General features: G+C 43.5%; 1 protein-coding gene across 6 annotated transcripts in view; it reads right to left on the reverse strand.

Annotated features, from left to right (window-relative positions):
- LOC137562801 (adhesion G protein-coupled receptor E3-like) overlaps window positions 1–22102 on the reverse strand; it is a 128801-nt gene that overhangs the window by 57888 nt on the left and 48811 nt on the right. For all 6 annotated transcript variants that reach the window (XM_068274503.1, XM_068274500.1, XM_068274501.1 and 3 more), the window contains one exon: window positions 17884–18042. In XM_068274503.1, the coding sequence (XP_068130604.1) occupies window positions 17884–18042 (159 nt within the window). The remainder of the gene's footprint in view (window positions 1–17883; window positions 18043–22102) is intronic.

Raw genomic sequence — 22102 nt, forward strand, 5'->3', positions numbered from 1 at the left:
TTTTTGACCTAAGCAACTTCTCTTCTCACTGACAATGCCTCCAGCTGCGCTGAAGGACCTTTCTGACAGGATTCTTGAGGCAGGGCAAGCCAAAAGTTGGATGGCAAATTGTGACAGCTCTGGCCACAGGTCAAGCCAGCGCACCCAGTAGTCCAGGGGTTCATCGCTGCTCAGAGTGTGTATATCCGCACTTAAAGAGAGAAACTCCAACGTAGAATTGAACTTTATCCCAATCAGTAGCTGATACCCCTTTTACATGAGAAATATAATGCTTTTCACAAGCAGACCATCAGAGGGCGCTGTATGACTGATTTTGTGCTGAAACCCCTCCCACAAGAAGCTCTGGGACCGCGGTACTTTTGGCAGTTTGTTACAATGTAACAAGGTTCACAGACAGGAATTAGCTGTTTACAGCTGTCTCCAACAGCCAAAACAGCTAGGAGCAGCTACATAACCTGCCCACAGTAAAAATGTCACCATGTAATAAATGTCAGAATGTAAATCAGGGAGAGGAAAGATTTTACAATGAGCAAACACTGACTAAGGGCCTGTTCAGACTATGTGCGTTCCTAGACGTTTTCAGGGAACGTGTCTGGGTACCAAAAACGCATAGAAACGGCTCCTAATGCTTTTGAATGGGCTAGTTCACATGTATGCGTATGAGACGCATACGTTTCTCATCCGCATTGCTGCACGCAGTTCTGTGCGTCACACATAGAAACGGACGCAATGAAAGTCTATGGACGCGTATCAAAAACGCGTACTATTGCGTTTTTAGCGTCCGTTTCCCTCTGCGGTTCCCATAATTCTCTTTTTTCCCCTGGGTCACGTGTGTGTGCAAAACGCAATAGAATACGCATTAGAACGCAAGAAAAACGCATGCGTTTTTCAACTTGCGTTTCTTTGATTTTAAACGCATTCTTCATACGCAGATAGTCTGAACAGGCCCTAAATCATTTATACATAATTATGGTAAAAATGAAGCACATTTTTTACTACATTATTTTCACTGGAGTTCCTCTTTAAGGCCAGGTAGTCGGCTACCTGCCGGTCGAGCATTGGTGGAGGGTGGATCCTGAAGGGCTAAGAATATCCGCATGTCCGACGTCACCATGAGATCGCTAGAGCATCCTGTCCTTGCCTGCGTGGACATGGGAGGAGGAGGAAGATTACTGGCAGTGGCACCTTTATTCCGTTGTGCTGTGACATCACCCTTAAACGCACTGTAAAGGATACTTGCCAGCTTGTTGTGCAAATGCTGCATCCTTTCTGCCTTCTGGTGATTTGGTAACATCTCAGCCACTTTGTGCTTATACCAAGGGTCTAGTAGCGTTGCCACCCAGTACAGGTCATTCCCCTTGAGTTTTTTTAAACGGGGGTCCCTCAGCAGGCTGGACAGCATAAAAGACCCCATCCGCACAAAGTCTGATGCCGACCTACTAATCCATCTCCTCTTGCTTTTTCTCAGTGATGTCAGGTTAGTTCTCCTCCTCCCCCCAGCCACAAACAATACCACTGGAAAGGTGAGCAGCACAAGCCCCCTGCGACACCTGCTGCGGTTGTTCTTCTGCCTCCTCCTAAAAAAAAAACACCTTCCTCATCTGACTCCTTTTCCCCAGACGGCTCCTCCTCCTCCTCTCCCCTCCTCTGTGCTGCCGCAGGTGTTGATGACAAATCTGGTTCTGATCGTGAGGTTTCCAACAACTCTTCCTCTTCTTCCTGTTCATGCTCCTCTACAGCTTGATCCACCACTCTATGCACGGCACGCTCCAGGAAGAAAGCATATGGGATCAAGTCGCTGATGGCGTCTACACTGCGACTCACCAGGTTTGTAACCTCCTCAAACGGACGCATGAGCCTGCAGGCATTACGCATGAGCGTCCAGTACTTCGGCCAAAAAAAACCCAGCTCCCCAGAGCATGACCTTTTGACTGTAGTTGTACAGACACTCGTTGACGGCTTTCCTGTTGTAGAAGGTGGTCAAACATGAGGAGCGTTGAATTCCAGCGAGTTGGGCTATCGAAATCTAGCGCCTCACCACCAAGTTGTTTCTCCTCTGAATATCAGCCAAGCATGCCATGGCCGTGTAGGAATGCCTGAAATACCCACACAGCTTCCTGGGCTGCTTCTTCCTGTAAGCCTGGGTACTTACACACAAATCTTTGGATTATAAGATTAAGCACATGTGCCATGCAGGGTACATGTGTCAACTTTCCCAAACTCAAAGCCGAAATGAGATTGCTGCCATTGTCACACACCTTGTTGCCGATCTCCAGTTGGTGCGGGGTCAGCCACTTATTCACCTGTTTTTTCAGAGCAGCCAGGAGAGCTGCTCCAGTGTGACTCTTGGTTTTGAGGCAAGACATGTCTAAGATGGCGTGACACCGTCATACCTGGCATGCAGCATAGGCCCTGGGGAGCTGGGGGTGTGTAGTTGGAGAGGAGATCACAGCACTAGTACAGTAGCACTACCAATCAGCCAAGGAGGAGGACCATGACAGCGAAGAGGATGTAGCAGGAGGAGTAGGAGGATATAGAGAGGAGGTGGCAGCAGGCCTGCCTGCAGGCCATGGAGGTGTCACAACTATGTCCGCTGCACAGCCACATACCCCCTGCTTGCCGCCAGCGGTCACCAGGTTGACCCAATGTGCTGTATAAGTAATGTACCTTCCCTGACTGTGCTTTGCAGACCAGGCATCCATGGTCAGATGGACCCTTGACCCAACGCTGTGTGCCAGAGATGACACCACTTGCCTTTCAACTTCACGGTACATTAGAACAGAGGCGCCAAAAGGTTAAAAGGAAGCTAAATGAGCTTAAAAACCAAATTCTTGGTAAACAGAGGAGGTAGTGGTGGACTTACCTCCTCCAAGTAGACACACAACAACTGTAGTAAACACAGTCAATATATTTTATTTATGAACTCCAAATATGCAACGCGTTTCGCAGGTTTGATCCCGCTTCATCAGGCATAAACAACGGAGCAATAGCATATGTGGTCAGTAGAAGAGCCAGGCACCTCAGAGGTGTCATCATGTGCCTTTGTAAGGCAGTTGTCCCTACGCAGGTCTTGGTCTTTCCATGGCTCAATTTTTGGTGGCAGAGAGTACAGATGGCATTGCTGTCATCTGAGGCAAGACACACAAAAAAATGTCCACACCGCTGAGCCCTGGGATAATGACATTGTGGTGGTGGCAGCAGCAGCTGACCTTGAAGGACATGTTTGCTGGCTGTACATAGGTGGCAATACATGCTGCCGGACACTGCCACGAGCTGTTTCTGACAATGAGCTCCCCCTGCTTCTTTCAGTAACTCGTCTCCTCCTACTCCTCTCTGACTTACCCTCTGAACTGTTCCCGTGTTCATCTGGTCTATTGGGAAGCCACGTGACATCCATGTCAGTATCATCATCATCATCATCATAATCATCCTCCACAGCTTAGCTTGTATCAGACACCTCCAAAACTGCACCAATAGCGGGTACTTCATCATCCTCACACCTTACGTCCATACTGATGCCTAACTCAGACATATGAGGTGGTGTAACATGCTTAGCGCCTTCATCTTATTGTAACAATAATGGCTGTGAATCAGTTAATTCCCCACCAAATAACTGCTGCGAGGTGTCAAATGCAGCGGATGTGGTGCTAGTAGAAGCGCTGGTGGCTGCCGGCTGAGTGTTAAGTGAGGTGCCAGAATCAGAGCAGAAGGAGGATAATAAGTCACGGTTCTGTGCGGAAGCTGAGGAAGATGAGGTGTTCTGTGTTAAATAGTCAACTACATCCTGACAATCTTGGGAGTCGATCGCACGTGCCTTCTGAACACTGTACATCAAGTCAGCATGACCTCAAACAGACCTGCCGGGTGGCCTGCCTCTGGCTCTGCCTGTGCCTGTTGTTTTGTCCATATTGGGGGGGATGAAGTGAAAGGTAAGCACTGACTGCTGGTATAATACAATGCGCAGTCACACAGATGCAGTGAAAGGTACTGACTGCTGGTATAATACAGTGTACAGTCACACTGATGCAGTGAAAGGTACTGACTCTTGGTATAATACAGTGTGCAGTCACACTGATGCAGTGAAAGGTGCTGACTACTGGTATAATATATTGTGCAGTCACACAGATGCAGTAAAAGGTATACACTGACTGCTGGTATAATACAATGTGCAGTCACACAGATGCAGTGAAAGGTATGCACTGACTGTGCTGGGCCTGGCTCAGTATAGCAATTAGCAAGGGCCAGCTGCGACAGACAGGGCTGTATATGCAGTGTCAGTGGCACACACAAAAAACAAAACAAAACAAAAAGATCACAAGAACATTAGCTCTCAAAAGAGCTTTTTTTTGTGGTGCTTTTCAGCAACAAATATCAGCAAGGAGCAAGCTAACAAGACCTCCTAACTAATGCTTTCCCTATCTCTGCAGCAATGTGTCTCCCTTCTCTCACTAAAGCAGGCAGCAGACAGAGTGAGAAAATGGCCTACGCTGCTGCCTTTTATAAGGGGGGTGGGGGGTGGGCAGGGGTCCAGATGGAGTGCAGCCTGATTGGCTGCCATGTGTCTGCTGACTGTAAAGTTTAGCCCAACGATGTAGTAGAGGGGGCGGGTCAAACTCGCTATATGTTCACATTTCGACACAAACGCGAACCCCCGTTTTTTCACATGAACAAACCGTTTGTGCCATCTCTGTAACCTTTGACTGACAATAGCAGTGAGTGAATAGCAACAGTCTCTGTCTCCTGTAAGTCCCTGTGATAGGACACATTGGCTTCAATTCATCAAGCATTACCGCATTCGGTAATGCTGAAAACAGCTGACTTAACAAAGCACTTTAGAAAATGTTAATTCATCAAAGCTGTTACCGAATGAGAAGCTGAAATGACACAGCAATGAGATAAATTACCGACATGTGCTCAACAAATGTTAATTCATCAAGGTTCCCACATTCGCTAACACATTCGGTGTTTATCTCAAGCTCTCCCCTGTTGTTACAGGCTTCGAAAGCCTTCTGTGTGAATGTTTTCATGATTAGCAGGAGCAGGCAGCCAATAGAAACAGCCCCTGTTCTCCTGCAAGTGCCGCTGATAGGTCACACAGGCTTCTCCACACAAGCTTTCAGACCCCCCAAGCAGTGAGCAGAGAGAACGGGTCAAAATATATCCCCAGATTCCCTTCGGTGGTGTAACCCTTTCAGGCCCTGTTTGATAATGCAAAGATGCTGGTGGTGAAATCACCAAGCATGGCATTTATAATGTCTCCAGGAAGTTCATCTACGTTGTGGCAAATAAATAAAATGTTAAGAAAGACTGATCGACAGATTCAGAGCAGCAGAGGCAGTATAAATAACAGTAACTATAACACCTTTACATCACAAAGGGATGTCTGGATGCCTTCTATTGTTATCAGCTTGTAACAACACAGAGACATTCCAAGCTGCTCTGCACCACTCTGCAGTTATCGAACAGCCTTTGATGAATTGAAGCCTAGTAGTTCGGTAACTTAACGAACCTCTACCACACATGGGAAAATATTGATGAATTAGCACAGTGAAGTGTAAAATACCGAATGCGGTATTTTAAGGACTGGGGTTTTGTTATCGAACACCCTTTGATGAATTGAAGCCAATGCCTTCTCAGGTGGAACAAGCTTTTCAACCTGCCAGGCAGGGAGCAGAGAGAATGGAACAAAAGAGGTTTCCCCTGGAGCCCTTTGACTGTTTAGCCCCTTTGGTTCCTGTTTGAAGATGTAGAGGAACTAGTAGAGAAATCACCTAAGCAAGACATGTGTTATGTCTCCTGGAAGTTCTTCTAAGCTGTAGCAATTCAATTAAATGTTAAAGTCTAATATATTCAGAGCGACGCAGTATAACAAACATACATGCTAAAGGGATGTTGGGATGCCTCTTACTATTGTAATGCCCTCACTGCATGGAGAATAGCATATAACAAAACAGACAACTCCATACTCTTCTGCTGTTACTGAACAAGTTTTTTGTGCATTGAAGCCATAGGTTTCAGTAAATTACCGAACTTCTACCTCACCAGTGAAAATCTTGATGAATTAGCAAAAAAAAGTCTAAAATACCAAATGCGACATTTTCCCGACTTGTTTATGTTTTTCTTCGAACAGCCTTTGATGAATTGAAGCCAATGGCTTCAATTCATCAAGCATTACCGCATTCGGTAATGCTGAAAACAGCTGAGTTAACGAAGCACTTTAGAAAATGTTAATTCATCAAAGCTGTTACCGAATGAGAAGCTGAAATGACACAGCAATGAGATAAATTACCGACATGTGCTCAACAAATGTTAATTCATCAAGGTTCCCACATTCGCTAACACATTCGGTGTTTATCTCAAGCTCTCCCCTGTCGTTACAGGCTTCGAAAGCCTTCTGTGTGAATGTTTTCATGATTAGCAGGAGCAGGCAGCCAATAGAAACAGCCCCTGTTCTCCTGCAAGTGCCGCTGATAGGTCACACAGGCTTCTCCACACAAGCTTTCAGACCCCCCAAGCAGTGAGCAGAGAGAACGGGTCAAAATATATCCCCAGATTCCCTTCGGTGGGGTAACCCTTTCAGGCCCTGTTTGATAATGCAAAGATGCTGGTGGTGAAATCACCAAGCATGGCATTTGTAATGTCTCCAGGAAGTTCATCTACGTTGTGGCAAATAAATAAAATGTTAAGAAAGACTGATCGACAGATTCAGAGCAGCAGAGGCAGTATAAATAACAGTAACTATAACACCTTTACATCACAAAGGGATGTCTGGATGCCTTCTATTGTTATCAGCTTGTAACAACACAGGGACATTCCAAGCTGCTCTGCACCACTCTGCAGTTATCGAACAGCCTTTGATGAATTGAAGCCTAGTAGTTCGGTAACTTAACGAACCTCTACCACACATGGGAAAATATTGATGAATTAGCACAGTGAAGTGTTAAATACCGAATGCGGTATTTTAAGGACTGGGGTTTTGTTATCGAACACCCTTTGATGAATTGAAGCCAATGTCCCAAGGTGATTATATATTAAGGTGTGAACTGCGTATCTTTTTTACTACTTTTTGCTGTTTTAGGAAAAGGACAGGATGTGCAATGTGAGGTGGCATCTTATAGTGGCATAGGGGTTTGCCCCCTCCCCAGCAATTGTGAAGAGAGTGACAGGGTTGAATAGGATGAGGGAGCTGAAATTACGGTGTTTTTTGTTTATTTAACAATACATTTTTATTGAGTTTTGTACAACAAGGCCTATCAACATGCCAACAGCATTCAGTGAATCGAAAACATATTATACTTTTTAGAACAGTGTTACAGTGCAGGTACTAGGTAGAGTTATTGTGATAGGTTAAATAAAGGAAAAACTGAATACTTGTAACTCCAATGGCAGTCTGGTTAAAAGTTCAGGAGGCATTATCCTCGAACTGTGGGTTATTTTCCCTGCATATAGTTCGAGGGTCGCTTCCAGGTATCATAGGCTGCTGTAAGCACTTAGATGTATGGCAAAAACACAAAGGGATGTTAAAGAAACAAATTGAAGTCTTTAGCCGGTTTCCCCAGATCACAACTCTGCATATGAGTATTATCATCCTAAGATGATGTAGAATACCAGTTATAATTGCTGCTAACAAGAAATACGAAACTCTAGAGAAGGTATTAAGTTCACATCTTAAAGGAAACCAGAGATAAATGCTTTGGCACAAAATAAACATATCCCCCGATAGATTTAACAAAATAAATACTATACCTGTTATTTTCGCCACTCCGATGTGCCGTTTTTTTGTGTGTTTTTTTTACTAAAACTCCATGCAAAACACAGTTCATCAGAAAAGCATATTATTTAGTGGGCTGTGTGCAAAATGAAATCACCATTTCTAAAAACCTCTTATGACTAACAAATATAGATTAAAGAAAAGTTTTTCAATCTACCCTTACGTCAGCAGCTCCTCCCATCTCATCACTGCTCTCTGTGATGATTTGAATATACAGAACAGAAAAGCAGAGCTTGGGCTTGAAAAGGCATCCGAGAAGAAAGGCTATAATGATTCCTGAGCAAAGCCAGACTGATTGCCCAGTCGGGGATTTTATCAGGGCTGATAACAAGCAGGCTGAGCAGTAAAGGATGAAACAGAGAGTAGGGTAGGTGTTTGCTCTAATGTTCCCACCGATATATATGGTAAAATACATGAGGGTGCTTCGCCTCTGGTTCACTTTAAGGCCGAAAGAGATCTTGAGGGGAATTGAAGAATTAGTAATATGTCATCAGCAAAAAGGCCTAGCTTAGCCTCTCTGCTAGGAGTTTGGATACCAATGATGGGTTCTAGGGAGAGAACAAATATTAGTGGCGAGATAGGGCAGACCTGGTCCATGCCATTGGTGATTCTAAAGGGTTTTGAAGATAAGCCTGAGGAAGAAATCACTGTAGAGAGTCGGGAGTTTAAAGACATGATGGCATTGTGTATGAATCCAGTGCAATAAAAATAAATTATTACAAAAGCTCAGGGGATGCTCAAAATACAAAATAATTTATTTAATATCAACACAGCCACTTGGTCGCTATGAATCCAGGTACAGTGGAGTTGCCTGTAGCTGCCTGGTTCCATAGGGTCTTTCCCTTCTTTGGCTATCATTTATAAAGATGCAGAAATGCTTAAAACAGCTGACTTTACCGCACACGTAGCAAAAGCGGAACACGGAGAAATGTATCAATTCGGCAGCTTCTGTGTCTCCGCAAGCCTACCGCCTGTTTACCGCCAGCCTAGCTCGGGGAATCTCCGCACTGCTACCGCACCTGAATACTTTTTTATGAATCAACAGCCAGAAGTCTAAAACACTGCCAGCGGTGTTTTCCCGCACTGATTCTCCATACCGACAGCACTTTCATGAATGATAGCCTTTGTGTATTGTTATAACATTAGCTAAAAGTGATTCTTGAGGGTAATTTCCAGAGTACGGCCTTGTTAAAGGCATTAGTGATGGGAGTCAGACATTTTTCCTGAAATGTCTTAAAATAATAACTTAAGAAACCATCAATACCAGATGCCTTATATGATTTTAGTTCATTGATGGCAATAAGGACTTCAGATTCCTTTGTATTTATTCAGGGAGAGTAGAGCTTCAGTTGTGATAGTGGGTAGATTAATGCTTTGGAGGTAATCATTAATCTCTTGTTCGGTAGGGTGATGGTTTAAAGTGTCAGTTTTGTAAAGCTTAGTATAATAGTCAGCCAAAGCATTAACTATATCTTGGAGTGACGGACAGTTAACCTGGGTTGTACAGTGTCTAATCTGCAAGATGCATGCATTGGTAGTTTCTTCTCCCTTTTATTTTCAGAGCTAGACATTTACCTAGTTTATTGCTGAGTAGTTTGTTTCTCTGAGGATGGATTGTGTAAAATCATATTTCTAATAAAGTAAAGTGCATAGGTTATGTCTAAGAAGTTCTAGTTTGGAAATGGCTTCTTCATTTGGAGATAGATATATTATTATTATTATTATTATTGATTTATAAAGCGCCACCATATTCCGTGGCGCTGTACAAAGTAAGAAACAAACATGGGGTACATTATAATACAGACAATGGTGTACACCAAAATACAAGATACATAATTAGTGACAAAATACAAAGAATGATACAAAAACAAATTATAGAATTGGTAATGACAGTGATAAAATTAACATGATGAATAAAATGTATGATGGTTATCAAGAAACAAAAGGGGGAGAGAACCCTGCCCTTGCAAGCTTACAATCTAAAGGGAATGGGGGGGGGGGGACAGGAGGAGGGGTAGTATGCAGCAAATATATAGAGGCTGTGTGTTTTAGGATACCTAGTAGGAGTGCAATTTGGTCTTAGGACAAAGGGAAGTAGCCTAAGGTAGCGTATATGCTTGTCGGAATAAGTGTGTTTTTAGAGAGCGTTTAAAGGCAACAAAGGTTGGCGAGTGACGGATGTGTTGAGGGAGGGCATTCCAGAGGAGGGGTGAAGCGCGTGCGAAGTCTTGTAAACATGAATGTGAGGATTTGATTCTAGAGGAGGACAACAGAAGATCATGTGCCGATCTGAGATTGCGATTGGGTTTGTATCTGGAAATTAGTGAGGATATGTACCGGGGAGAGAGATTGTGGAGAGCTTTGTAGGTTAGGGTTAGGAGTTTGAACTGAATCCTCTGGTTAATTTGCAGCCAGTGAAGAGCTTGACAAAGAGGGTCGGCAGAGGAAGATCGAGAAGAAAGATGAATGAGACGAGCAGCTGAGTTCAGTACCGACTGGAGCGGGGCCAGTTTGTTAGAAGGTAGACCACAGAGTAGTATGTTTCAGTAGTCCAGACAAGAAATTATAAGAGCCTGTATTAACATTTTAGTTGAGTCTTGAGTGAGAAAAAGACGGATGCGAGATATGTTTTTGAGTTGGAGATGGCAGGAGCTGGTTATGGAGTAAACATGAGGAATAAAAGAGAGAGATGAGTCGAATATCACCCCCAAGCACCGAGCTTTGGGAACTGAAGTTATGGGAGTGTTATTAACATTTATTGTTACTTCAGGCAGGGAGGTGGACAGAGACGGTGGAAAAATATATCTCCTGTTGTAGTGATTTGGTTTGTTTTAAAAGGGAATCTATATGGGATCTCCTCTGTTTTTTAAATTGTGAGCTAATCTTAATACAAATGCCCCACATGAAGGCCTTGTGAGCATTCCAGATAGTAATGCTGGGTACACACGATGCGTTTTTTCAGTTGATTTCCCGTTCAATCGATTTTCCATTTGTTTTTCCGCTCGATTTCCCATTCGATTTTTTTTATCAACTTCCAGTCACTTCTATGAGAAATTGAGTGGTAAAACAATCAAAAGTAATATTGGACATGAGGGAAATTATCAATCGAATGCATCTATCGACCGCAAAAACGCAACGTGTGTACCTAGCATTAGGCTGCTAATACCCTCTGTAGAGTTCAATTAAAAATAATCAATCAAATGTTGTTTTAGAGAAGATTGAGTTCGAGGTGAGTGTTAAACAGTCCTATTCATTCTCCACGTTGTTGGTGGACGGGATTCGTTCAGAGAAATAGAGACCGAGACCAGGGCGTGGTCAGTCCAGACCCTGGTGCCAATGGCAGAGTCTTTTGTGATGTCAAGGGTAGATCTGTCTATTAAAATGAGGTCAAGCCTTGCAAATGACTTGTGTGTACCTGAAATATAGAAGTAGTCTCTCTCTCCAGGTTGGAAACATCTCCAAGTATCATACTGCGCTCTCGCCTTGCAGCGCTGGGTCCCCGGTTCGAATCCCAGCCAGGTCAACATCTGCAAGGAGTTTGTATGTTCTCCCTGTGTCTGTGTGGGTTTCCTCAGGGCACTCTGGTTTCCTCCCACATTCCAATAACATACAGATAATTTAATTGGCTTCCCCCTAAATTGAATTAATTAGAGCAAAAAGAAAGGTCCTCAGGCCACCATAATTATACCAATATACAAAAAGATTTATTGCAAAATATTTTATACAAAGCACAATCCCCTAGATGTAACCCATAATTAAGTAATAATCACTCCCCAAATTAAATTTAAGGACCATGCGGAGCAAAGGTTATGCATGAGTGATGCAGTGCCCGCAACTAAATCAGCATGTTAATCATTGGCCTAGGCCTATAAGACTATACACACCAACACAGTCGCCCGCGCATACATACACCTTTCATTCTGCCATCATATCTCAAAGATTGTCTTCGGGGGCCCCCCTCTCTCTTCCTCCCTTTGTCTAAGGATAGGATTGTCCATATACAGGTTACAAGTTCCAGTGAAAACAGCCAACGGCTTCCGGATATCTTGTCACATGATTCCATTAGGCATAATATGATATAATATGATATGAGTATGGATGGGTCTCACCCGTGGAGAAATCCCCTCAGCGTGTCATGCAGTGCCGCTCACTCCTTACAGACGTTTGAGCGATCCAAAGACCATGCGCATGGTGATGCCGGTATCCCCTCAGGCTGCCGGTATAGATGATTTCGCCTTGTGTTATTTCCAACACGCTGGACGCACTCAATGCGCTGGTCCTGTAAGCGGGGTTGGTTGTGGCCGCCAAGGTGACGTCACGCGTCATGCACGCAAACACTCAGCAGGCCAATGCTCCGCCCACCGACGCGTTTCACGCCCACATTGGGCGTTTCATCAGGGTGTGGCCTATGCGGCCATTACGATCCCTTAAAAGCACTTTCCATAGTCCCTCCTACACCGTAACCACGGCAACCAGCACGCTTCCACCTACGGATTTATACGGAGGCTGGATTGGGTCATAAATATAAATAAAAGGAAAAAGAAATATCTTTTATTCTGCGCATAGCTTTCAAATAGATTTGTGAGTTCTCTCGGATGGATACAATTGCTACTGTATGTGTATATTTCAATAAATCAAAATGTCCAGGTCATATTGTGGGATAGAAACGGGGGAACAATGTAACATTATCCCAAACTATAATGTTACATTGTTCCCCCGTTTCTATCCCACAATATGACCTGGACATTTTGATTTATTGAAATATACACATACAGTAGCAATTGTATCCATCCGAGAGAACTCACAAATCTATTTGAAAGCTATGCGCAGAATAAAAGATATTTCTTTTTCCTTTTATTTATATTTATGACCCAATCCAGCCTCCGTATAAATCCGTAGGTGGAAGCGTGCTGGTTGCCGTGGTTACGGTGTAGGAGGGACTATGGAAAGTGCTTTTAAGGGATCGTAATGGCCGCATAGGCCACACCCTGATGAAACGCCCAATGTGGGCGTGAAACGCGTCGGTGGGCGGAGCATTGGCCTGCTGAGTGTTTGCGTGCATGACGCGTGACGTCACCTTGGCGGCCACAACCAACCCCGCTTACAGGACCAGCGCATTGAGTGCGTCCAGCGTGTTGGAAATAACACAAGGCGAAATCATCTATACCGGCAGCCTGAGGGGATACCGGCATCACCATGCGCATGGTCTTTGGATCGCTCAAACGTCTGTAAGGAGTGAGCGGCACTGCATGACACGCTGAGGGGATTTCTCCACGGGTGAGACCCATCCATACTCATATCATATTATATCATATTATGCCTAATGGAATCATGTGACAAGATATCCGGAAGCCGTTGGCTGTTTTCACTGGAACTTGTAACCTGTATATGGACAATCCTATCCTTAGACAAAGGGAGGAAGAGAGAGGGGGGCCCCCGAAGACAATCTTTGAGATATGATGGCAGAATGAAAGGTGTATGTATGCGCGGGCGACTGTGTTGGTGTGTATAGTCTTATAGGCCTAGGCCAATGATTAACATGCTGATTTAGTTGCGGGCACTGCATCACTCATGCATAACCTTTGCTCCGCATGGTCCTTTGGTTTTAAATTTAATTTGGGGAGTGATTATTACTTAATTATGGGTTACATCTAGGGGATTGTGCTTTGTATAAAATATTTTGCAATAAATCTTTTTGTATATTGGTATAATTATGGTGGCCTGAGGACCTTTCTTTTTGCTCTAATTAATTTGATTTCAGTATTCAGGTGGGCCCCACCCTATATTGTTCAGGGATATTAACCAATTTATGAAGCACCATTGCTTTCTCATTTATTATTGTTCCCCCTAAATTGGCCTTAGACTACATTAAATATGCTACACAATACATATATAGACATATGACAATAGTAGGGACTAGATTGTGAGCCCCTCTGAGGGACAGATAGTGAAAAAAAAAAAGACGATATACTCTGTACAGCGCTGCGTAATATGTTGATGCTATATAAATAAATAAAATCTTTTGAGAGTTGAGCAGTTAAGCTTAGGATCAACCACAGGATTATAATCTTCTGCTAAGTTAGTATGCCCTGCGCAAATTTGGTGATCTTGGAGAGGTTTCTATTGGTAAAAGAAATGTGGTTCGTATTTACATAGTTATTTGGTTTGAAAAAAGACATCCATCCATCAAGTTCAACCATCGAGTTTGGTACATATGAATTACCTATGGTGTAAAAAGAATTGTTCATTTCCCCAATAATTGCAACAAAGCGAGTATTCTCACTTTGTTGTGTTGCAATGTGTTCAAAACTCAAAAGTGTTGCAGAAATCTATGCAGACCCCTCTCTTTTTCTTTTTCCTCAATACACTATGAAATATATCAAGGAAGAACGGGTGACAAAATTTAGGCGCTTCACGAGAATTTAGATAGTGTTTTTTGGAGGCACAAGATGTCCGCCTTTTCTTCTGCAATCAGCTTTCATGATAAGTAATGTTTCCTGAGAGAGTTGAGGACTCTCACATTAAGGGTAAAAGTTTAAGGGCCATTATTATTTAATACATAAAGCAGTGCAGTTATCGATTAGTTGAGAGTATATCTCAAAAGTCGCAAAGTGTAGAGCAGCACCTTGGTAAACAGCCATCTTTGGGGAGAGCGAAAGGGTGGAGGAGATGGGAAAGGTTAGGCACAACTACAACAAAAATAAAGATAACAATTGAGCAGAGAAACCAGTTGTTCGAGTAAACAAGCAGGCTCAAAGGGACCTGCAAAGGATCTGCCATCACCATGGAGGGTAAGGCCACAGGGGTGGACATCCTATTGGGGGGGTTACAACTCTTGGGATTAACTCACCACCAGAGAGGAAGGGCATCACTCCGAGGATGGTCAGGTTGGAAGTTCTTCTGCATTGGAGGATTGTTCTCCAAACCAATTTATTGACTGGAGTTAAGATTTAGGGGAAGCACAAATCTGTTTGTTTGTTGACGCAGATGAGATGTTCCATGATTTCAAAGTCTCTAGGCCTTCTTCAGAATCTGCAAGTTTTTCGTTTAGCCAATAAACCACCTCTACCGCTCATGAGCCTCCACTAGCTCATTATGAGCAGATGTATAGTCAGTCATCTTGGTTTCTATATACTGTATGTCACTCTCTCATTAGTCTCAGTAGTTAGGTGCAGCATTTGCTCTGAGAGTAGTCTAATATCGCTGTACAGGGCACCCCTAAAGGACATAATACAATCCTTTAGAGAGGCTTGAGTCAATGGCCGATCTTTTGCAGGGAAAAGTCCTAATGGATCTGCCTGTGTATGTGCTTGTGCAGGCATATGGCCTACCTGATCTGAGTCAGTCCTGGATTTCAGAGGACTCCTGATAGTGGGGGAGTCCAGTGTGGAGGAACCACTTCATCAGGCTGTGGCAGGACAGGGCTCACATCACATTGGCTGCAGCGGAGGATCATTGTGGTAGAGCTGCAGATACAAAGAGGAAGAGGAGCAGCGTGTCTCTGTGAGAAGGGCAGGCACCATCTTGGATCCGGCCAGCACTCGTGGTGGAGACTCCATCAATTTTCGGGGTTTGAGTTTGTCCTTTTTTCTTTTGCTGGCAATGGCAAGTAGTGATGGGCTTCCCCGGCAGATAGGCGCGGTATCGGGCAGAAGAGAGGGCTGTGGAAGTTGAAGTGAGCCGCCATAGCAGAGGTGCAGGGTGAGCTAGGGACTCAGGCTGCTATTCAGCTCTGTGTCAGGCCACTCCCGCCCATTGCAGTGTTCTTAGTGCACGGGGTACAAGTAGCATCAGAAAGGGCTAAAAAAGAAGCATCCCCCCTTCCCTAACTCTTGGCCCTTTGAGGTTGTAGGAGCTTCTCCCATATAGTTACACCCTTGTCAGGTCTTTTGGTAATGTTTTTAAATAGTTTTAAAGACTTTCTAGGTGCATTGTTCAACAAGTTTAAAGGGAACCTGAGACGAGAAGCATCTCAGGTTCCATACTTACCTGGGGCGACCTTAAAGGATACATCCGAGCTGCAATAAAACCCCCAAATCTACTTACCTTGGCCTTCCTGAAGCCCCTTTTTTCAGCTCAGATGTATCCTTTAAGCCCCTTAAAGGGGTTCTGTGGGGGTTGTGGAAGAGAAAAACTGACACTTACCTTGGGCTTCTATCAGCCCCGTGCAGCGGTAATGTCCCACGCCGTCCTGCTCCCATCCGCCGTTCCCCGCAGCCGGCACCGGGCTATTATTCGTCTGACATACAGACGAATAATGCGCGTTGCCGTGCCTCCGCTCGCGTCATCTGAGGCTTACTGCGCAGGCGCAGTACAACGGAGCCTTGTACTGCGCTTGCGCAGTAAGCTTCCGATGACGCAGGCGGAAGCGAGCGGGTGCGCGGCCACTCTAGCGCAGCCGCAGTTGGATCCCATGCCGCTTAGACCGGGGCCGGCGGCGGAGAACGGCAGATGGGAGGAGGACGGCGTGGGACATTACCGCTGCACGGGGCTGATAGAAGCCCAAGGTAAGTGTCCGTTTTTCTCTTGCACAACCACCACAGAACCCCTTTAAGGCTGCTCATTCCTCGCCGTCTCTCCGGGTTGCTCCTGTCGCCCACAATTTAGCCCGAAAGCCAGTGTGAGTCACGCTTCATCACGCATGCCCGGCCCTGTGCTCTCCCCCGTCATGCTCCCGTGGCCTGGAGCCTTCTGCGCCTGCGCAGTAGTATTGAGCAAGTAGTAGTACTGAGCAGGTAGTACTGAGTGGGGAGACGTCGAGGGACGAGCGGCCTTAAAGGAAACCAGAAACATAGACAGTTTTATACATACCTAGGGCTTCCTCAAGCCCCATCCGGACAGATTGCTCCCACGGCGCCGTCCTCAGTCTTCTCCGTCTTCTGCACCAGGTCCCATAAGTTCGGCCAGCCGCGGCCAGTCTGCACAAGCGCAGTGTGCTCTCTCCATCTCTCTCTGGCAGAGAATAGTATTGCTCAGGAGATCTGTGCGTATGGGGCTGGAGGAAGCCTCAGGTATGTATAAAACATTCAAGAGTCTTCCTCTCTAGGACACTTTAATACACCATCACTGGTTTTTCATATGGTTTTACATATATTTATGACAATTATGAGTAAATCAAATATAAAAGAAGCTGAAACAGCCACAAAAGAATACTAGATAAACTCAATGTACTTATAAAAAATTCTGTAAGCTGTACTAAATAGACGATACTGTATGTGTAGTAGTTAAATATGTATTTTTAAACAGAACTATATGTAAGACTTGAAAGAGGGACACATAAGGGGCAAGAGAGGAAGAGAGGGATTATAAAATAGGAAATGTATCTACAAAATAGGATTTGCCCTTGGGAAGTATGGAAGTTTTCATTATATATTTACGGGTTTATATGAAAAGGGCGCCTGTAAAAAAGGGCGCCTGGTGTAGCCCATACAAAAACTTCGGCTACAAAAAGGCGCCTGGTGTAGCCCATATAAAAACTTCGGCTACAAAAAAGGCGCCTGGTGTAGCCCATATAAAAACTTCGGCTACAAAAAGGCGCCTGGTGTAGCCCATATAAAAACTTCGGCTACAAAAAAAGGCGCCTGGTGTAGCCCATATAAAAACTTCGGCTACATAAAAAGGCGCCTGGTGTAGCCCATATAAAAACTTCGGCTACAAAAAAACTCCGGGATGTGTTAATTACTATTCCCCCTCCAGGCCGCCATGGATAGTGGGGGAATGAAATAATTCGGCTTCCAGCGCCTGTAGCCTATATTAAAACTTGGCCGAATAAAAAATATGGGCTACAAAGGAGTGCCCTACTGTAGCTGAAAACCTTGTAGCCAAAAAAATATGGGTTACAAAGGGGCGCCCTTTTGTAGTCGAAAACCTTGTAGCCGAAAAAAATATGGGCTACAAAGGGGCGCCCGCTTGTAGCCTATATCAAAACTCGGGTGCCCTTTTCAACACCTTGTAGCCCATACTTCCAGAAATAACATTGATGTCGATGGCAGTGCCCTTTCCATACAGGCAGCTCAGGCGCCCTTTTCAACCGATACCATATTTACTCACACTAAAGAAAAATGTAATACAACACATGGTATGCCAGGGAGTTCTTGCCTCTCATCACTCACCTGTGCATGCATTCTCTCCTGTGTTGTTGCTAGGACAGAGAGAGGTGTCATCTCCTTTCCGGAAGCCTCTGTCGCATACACAGTAATATCCACCTATCGTGTTCTTACACTCTGTAAAAGCTCCACAATGATGTTTCAGTTGAAAACACTCATTTATATCTAAATTGAAAAGAAAGAGACATTATTTGCAAATATTAGTGGTATAAGCGCTGAACAATCTCTGTACTCAGGGCTTAAAGAGAAACTCCGACCAAGAATTGAACTTTATCCCAATCAGTAGCTGATACCCCCTTTTACATGAGAAATCTATTCCTTTTCACAAACAGACCATCAGGGGGCGCTGTATGACTGATATTGTGGTGAAACCCCTCCCACAAGAAACTCTGAGGACCGTGGTACTCCTGGCAGTTTCCTGTCTGTGAACCTTGTTGCATTGTGGGAAATAGCTGTTTACAGCTGTTTCCAACTGCCAAAAAAGCATGCAGCAGTTACATCACCTGCCAACAGTAAAAATGTCACCATGTAATAAATGTCAGAATGTAAATCAGGGATTTAAAAGATTTTACAATGGGCAAACACTGACTAAATCATTTATACATAATTATTGTAAAAATGAAGCACTTTTTTATTACATTATTTTCACTGGAGTTCCTCTTTAAAGGTTATAATTCCTTTAACATTAATATAATAAATTAGTCACAAATAATATGCAAGAAGTTTTAAATCAGGATGATACCATTTATTGGCTAACTACAAATGAATAAGAATAAACAAGCTTTCGGCCTTGCAGCCTTCGTCAGGTTTTAAATCAGGATGATACCATTTATTGGCTAACTACAAATGAATAAGAATAAACAAGCTTTCGGCCTTGCAGCCTTCGTCAGGTTTGTAGTTAGCCAATAAATGGTATCATCCTGATTTAAAACTTCTTGCTTTTACTGATGGCTAACACGGTACAATACCCTACTGCTCACAAATAATATAGAATGGCAGAGTTCATAGAACGGCAGGCTCATGGGATTGCCGTGGCAAGGGAATATGTGTGTGTATATCTATCTCTAAAATTATATATGGGTGATGTTAGTTTTGTTTAGGTGAACAGAGTTACTATTAAATGTTGGCATTGTATGGGGTTTTTATTTTTGCTGCATCTGTGGTTTCCAGAGTATTGGCTGTTCACAGAAGAACATTTTGCAGTGGAGTAATTGGCTGCAGTGTTGGCCACACCCACCCACTCCCCTCCTTCCCTTGTAAGGTAATCTCAGATATGGCTGGGCAAAAAGATGCTTGTTAATTGGGGATGTTATATATGTATGTGTTATTGGCATGGTTGATTATTATTCTTTATTTAGTAACCCTGAATAATAAAATTGTTGCAGCCATTTCATATGATAATTTCATTGGCGTAGCTATGGAGCTACGGGCCCCGGTGTGAATTTTACAACAGCCCCCCCCCCCCACCCAGCACTCTATATGTAACATTTGATACTGCGCAAAAAACCTGCCAAGGTCATCCACAGTGTCAGAGCTGCAAGAAGGGGATGGGGAACATTTTGTTAATGATTACCACTAATCAAAGCATCTATAGAAGTGATTATTACCACCACAGGACCAATAAAGAGCTAACACTGCCAGTGAAGGAGGGACCCGTGGAGCCCGTCCAGCCCAAGGGCCCCGATGAGGTCGCTACCTCTGCAACCCCTATTGCTACACCCCTGGATTATTTGTAGAGTGTGTAGTTATTAATCTAGTTATAGCAGTATTATAATAATTAAGGTGTTTTATGTGGTTATGGTAAAATAATGCCTCATAGAATGCCACGTTCGCTGATTAGTAGTGTAGTTAAGGTGTATTATGCTGGGAACACACGTTTCGCTTTTTGCAGGCGATTCTCCGTTCGATACGCGGCTTGATTCTCTTATCTTCCGCTTGTTTTTCTTATCTTTTTTCCATTCACTTCTATGAGAAATCAAGCAGAAAACAATAGAGCGGAGAATCGGACATGACGGAATTTATCAATCGAAGGCATCTATCGAATCGATTCTCCCACAAAAACGAAACGTGTTCCCAGCATTAGAGATTTTGCCCCCCAGGAAGCAATATAAGGGAAGCCCACCCCTTTCCCACCCTCTAGCTGCCTCTTGTTTACAAAGGCTCTTCTACAGCCCCCGTATACTGTGTACACTGTACATTAGTGTTTTCCACAATCAGTACAATATAGCTGATTGTTGTAGATTTTAATGTGAATGAGGTGACTGTGTGCTTCCTGGTGTGTCTGCTTGTGGCATAAAGGTATTCCATGAAAGGAGACTATGGCCACAATTCACAAAGCTTGTCTCCTGTGTGTATTAACAATTCTGAGCTCTTTTTACTGTTATTACTATGTTGACAATGCAACTTACCTCATGTTATCCTTAACTTAAGGTTTCTGTACTTAAGTTAAGGAGAGATTCCTAAAGTTAATGATTGAATCCTTAGATTAAGGACTGAATCTTAAAGTTAAAGCTAGGATGTTAACTCACAGAGAGAAATAAAGGGGGACTGAGGCATATCGCAATGCCCCCCCCCCACACACACACAGCACTGTTTTCCCCAATAAAACTCCTCTCTTTGCTTTGTTTAAAGCGGAATATAACCCAGAATTTCTTCTTTGGTCTAAAAGATTATTTACAGCATATAATATACTAACACAATGTTTCTTTTTAGTAAAACAGCATTCAAAGGGTTACATCACAGTGCTGACTCTTTCTTCTGCAGGGAGAACCAGCATCGGAACTGCTGTTAAGCTTATCTTGTGTACACATTCTTTACTTGATACATTTATGTAAACATTCTCTGGCTGTGCTGGACTTCAGATGATGAGTCCTGGGGTGAAACACAGGTCACAAATCACTGGTGGCTGCATTCACAACAGTTATGAATAAAATGCACCAGCAGCTTTAAAAATAAATTAACTGAACTTTTGAGACGTTATAATGTCTAAATGAATAATAATCCTTGTGCACAAAAGCAAATATGATCATTGTATGGGTTATAAAAAGTAGGAAAACACATTTTTGGTGAAAATTGTGTCAGAGTTTTAAACCGCTTTAAGGGATATTCTTTATTATGTGCAAGTTGTGGTGGAGTTCTGCCTTAACATTACATTTAGCTCAGAAGGTCATTGCTCAGGTGTGCCTGAGTTGAAGTAACCGGCAAAAGGAGTTGTGGAGCACACCTGTGATGGTTAGTCCATGATTGGCTGGCTGTGGTCCAATAAGTGGCTCATGGCTGTTGGCCAGCATTAAGAAACATCCATGCCATTCAGTCTGTATTTCAGGCTAGATTTTATTCTGGAGGTCACCCACAGGGCTCAGAAGAATGAAGGAGGAGAGGCTTGGCTGTGTCAGGTGCTTGCTGGTATAATAATCATATTTTTATAGCGCTTTTCTCACTGGGAACTCAAAGCGCTGTGACCCTGCATTATGAAGTATTAAAGAGAAACTGAAGCGGAAAAAAAAATTATGATATTATGATTTGTATGCGTAGTACAGCTAAGAAATAAAACATTAAGATCAGATACATCAGTCTAATTGTTTCCAGTACAGGAAGAGTTGAGAAAATCCAGTTGTTATCTCTATGCAAAAAAGCTATTAAGCTCTCCGACTAAGTTAGTCGTGGAGAGGGCTGTTATCTGACTTTTATTATCTCAACTGTAATTGAACTGTTTACTTTTCCTCTGCAAGAGGAGAGTTCATTACTTCACAGACTGCTCTGAAAGACTCATTTTGAATGCTGAGTGTTGTGTAATCTGCACAGATTATAGAATGATGCAATGTTAGAAAAAACACTATATACCTGAAAATAAAAGTATGAGAATATTTTCTTTGCTGCTAATCTTCTAGTAATTATTCATAGTACACAACCAATTCATTATATCATATTTTTTTTCCCGCTTCAGTGTCTCTTTAAAGGCTCAGGTAAAGAGGTGGGTTTTTTAGCCTTTTCTTAAAGCTGCCTGGAGAAGGAGCCTCTCGCACTGATTGTGGAAGTGAGTTGCATAGAGTAGGGGCTGCATGGGCACCAAATGTTTATAAGTGAATCCTGGGAATAACCAGATTCATCTGACTGGCAGAGCGGAGGGTACGTGGAGGGGCATATAGTTCCAACAGATCAACTATGTACTTGGGTTTCATGTGGTTTAGAGACTTGAATGTCAGCAGGCAGATCTTAAAATGGA

The sequence above is a fragment of the Hyperolius riggenbachi genome, chromosome 3, assembly GCF_040937935.1.
Source record: "Hyperolius riggenbachi isolate aHypRig1 chromosome 3, aHypRig1.pri, whole genome shotgun sequence".
Lineage (NCBI taxonomy): Eukaryota > Metazoa > Chordata > Amphibia > Anura > Hyperoliidae > Hyperolius > Hyperolius riggenbachi.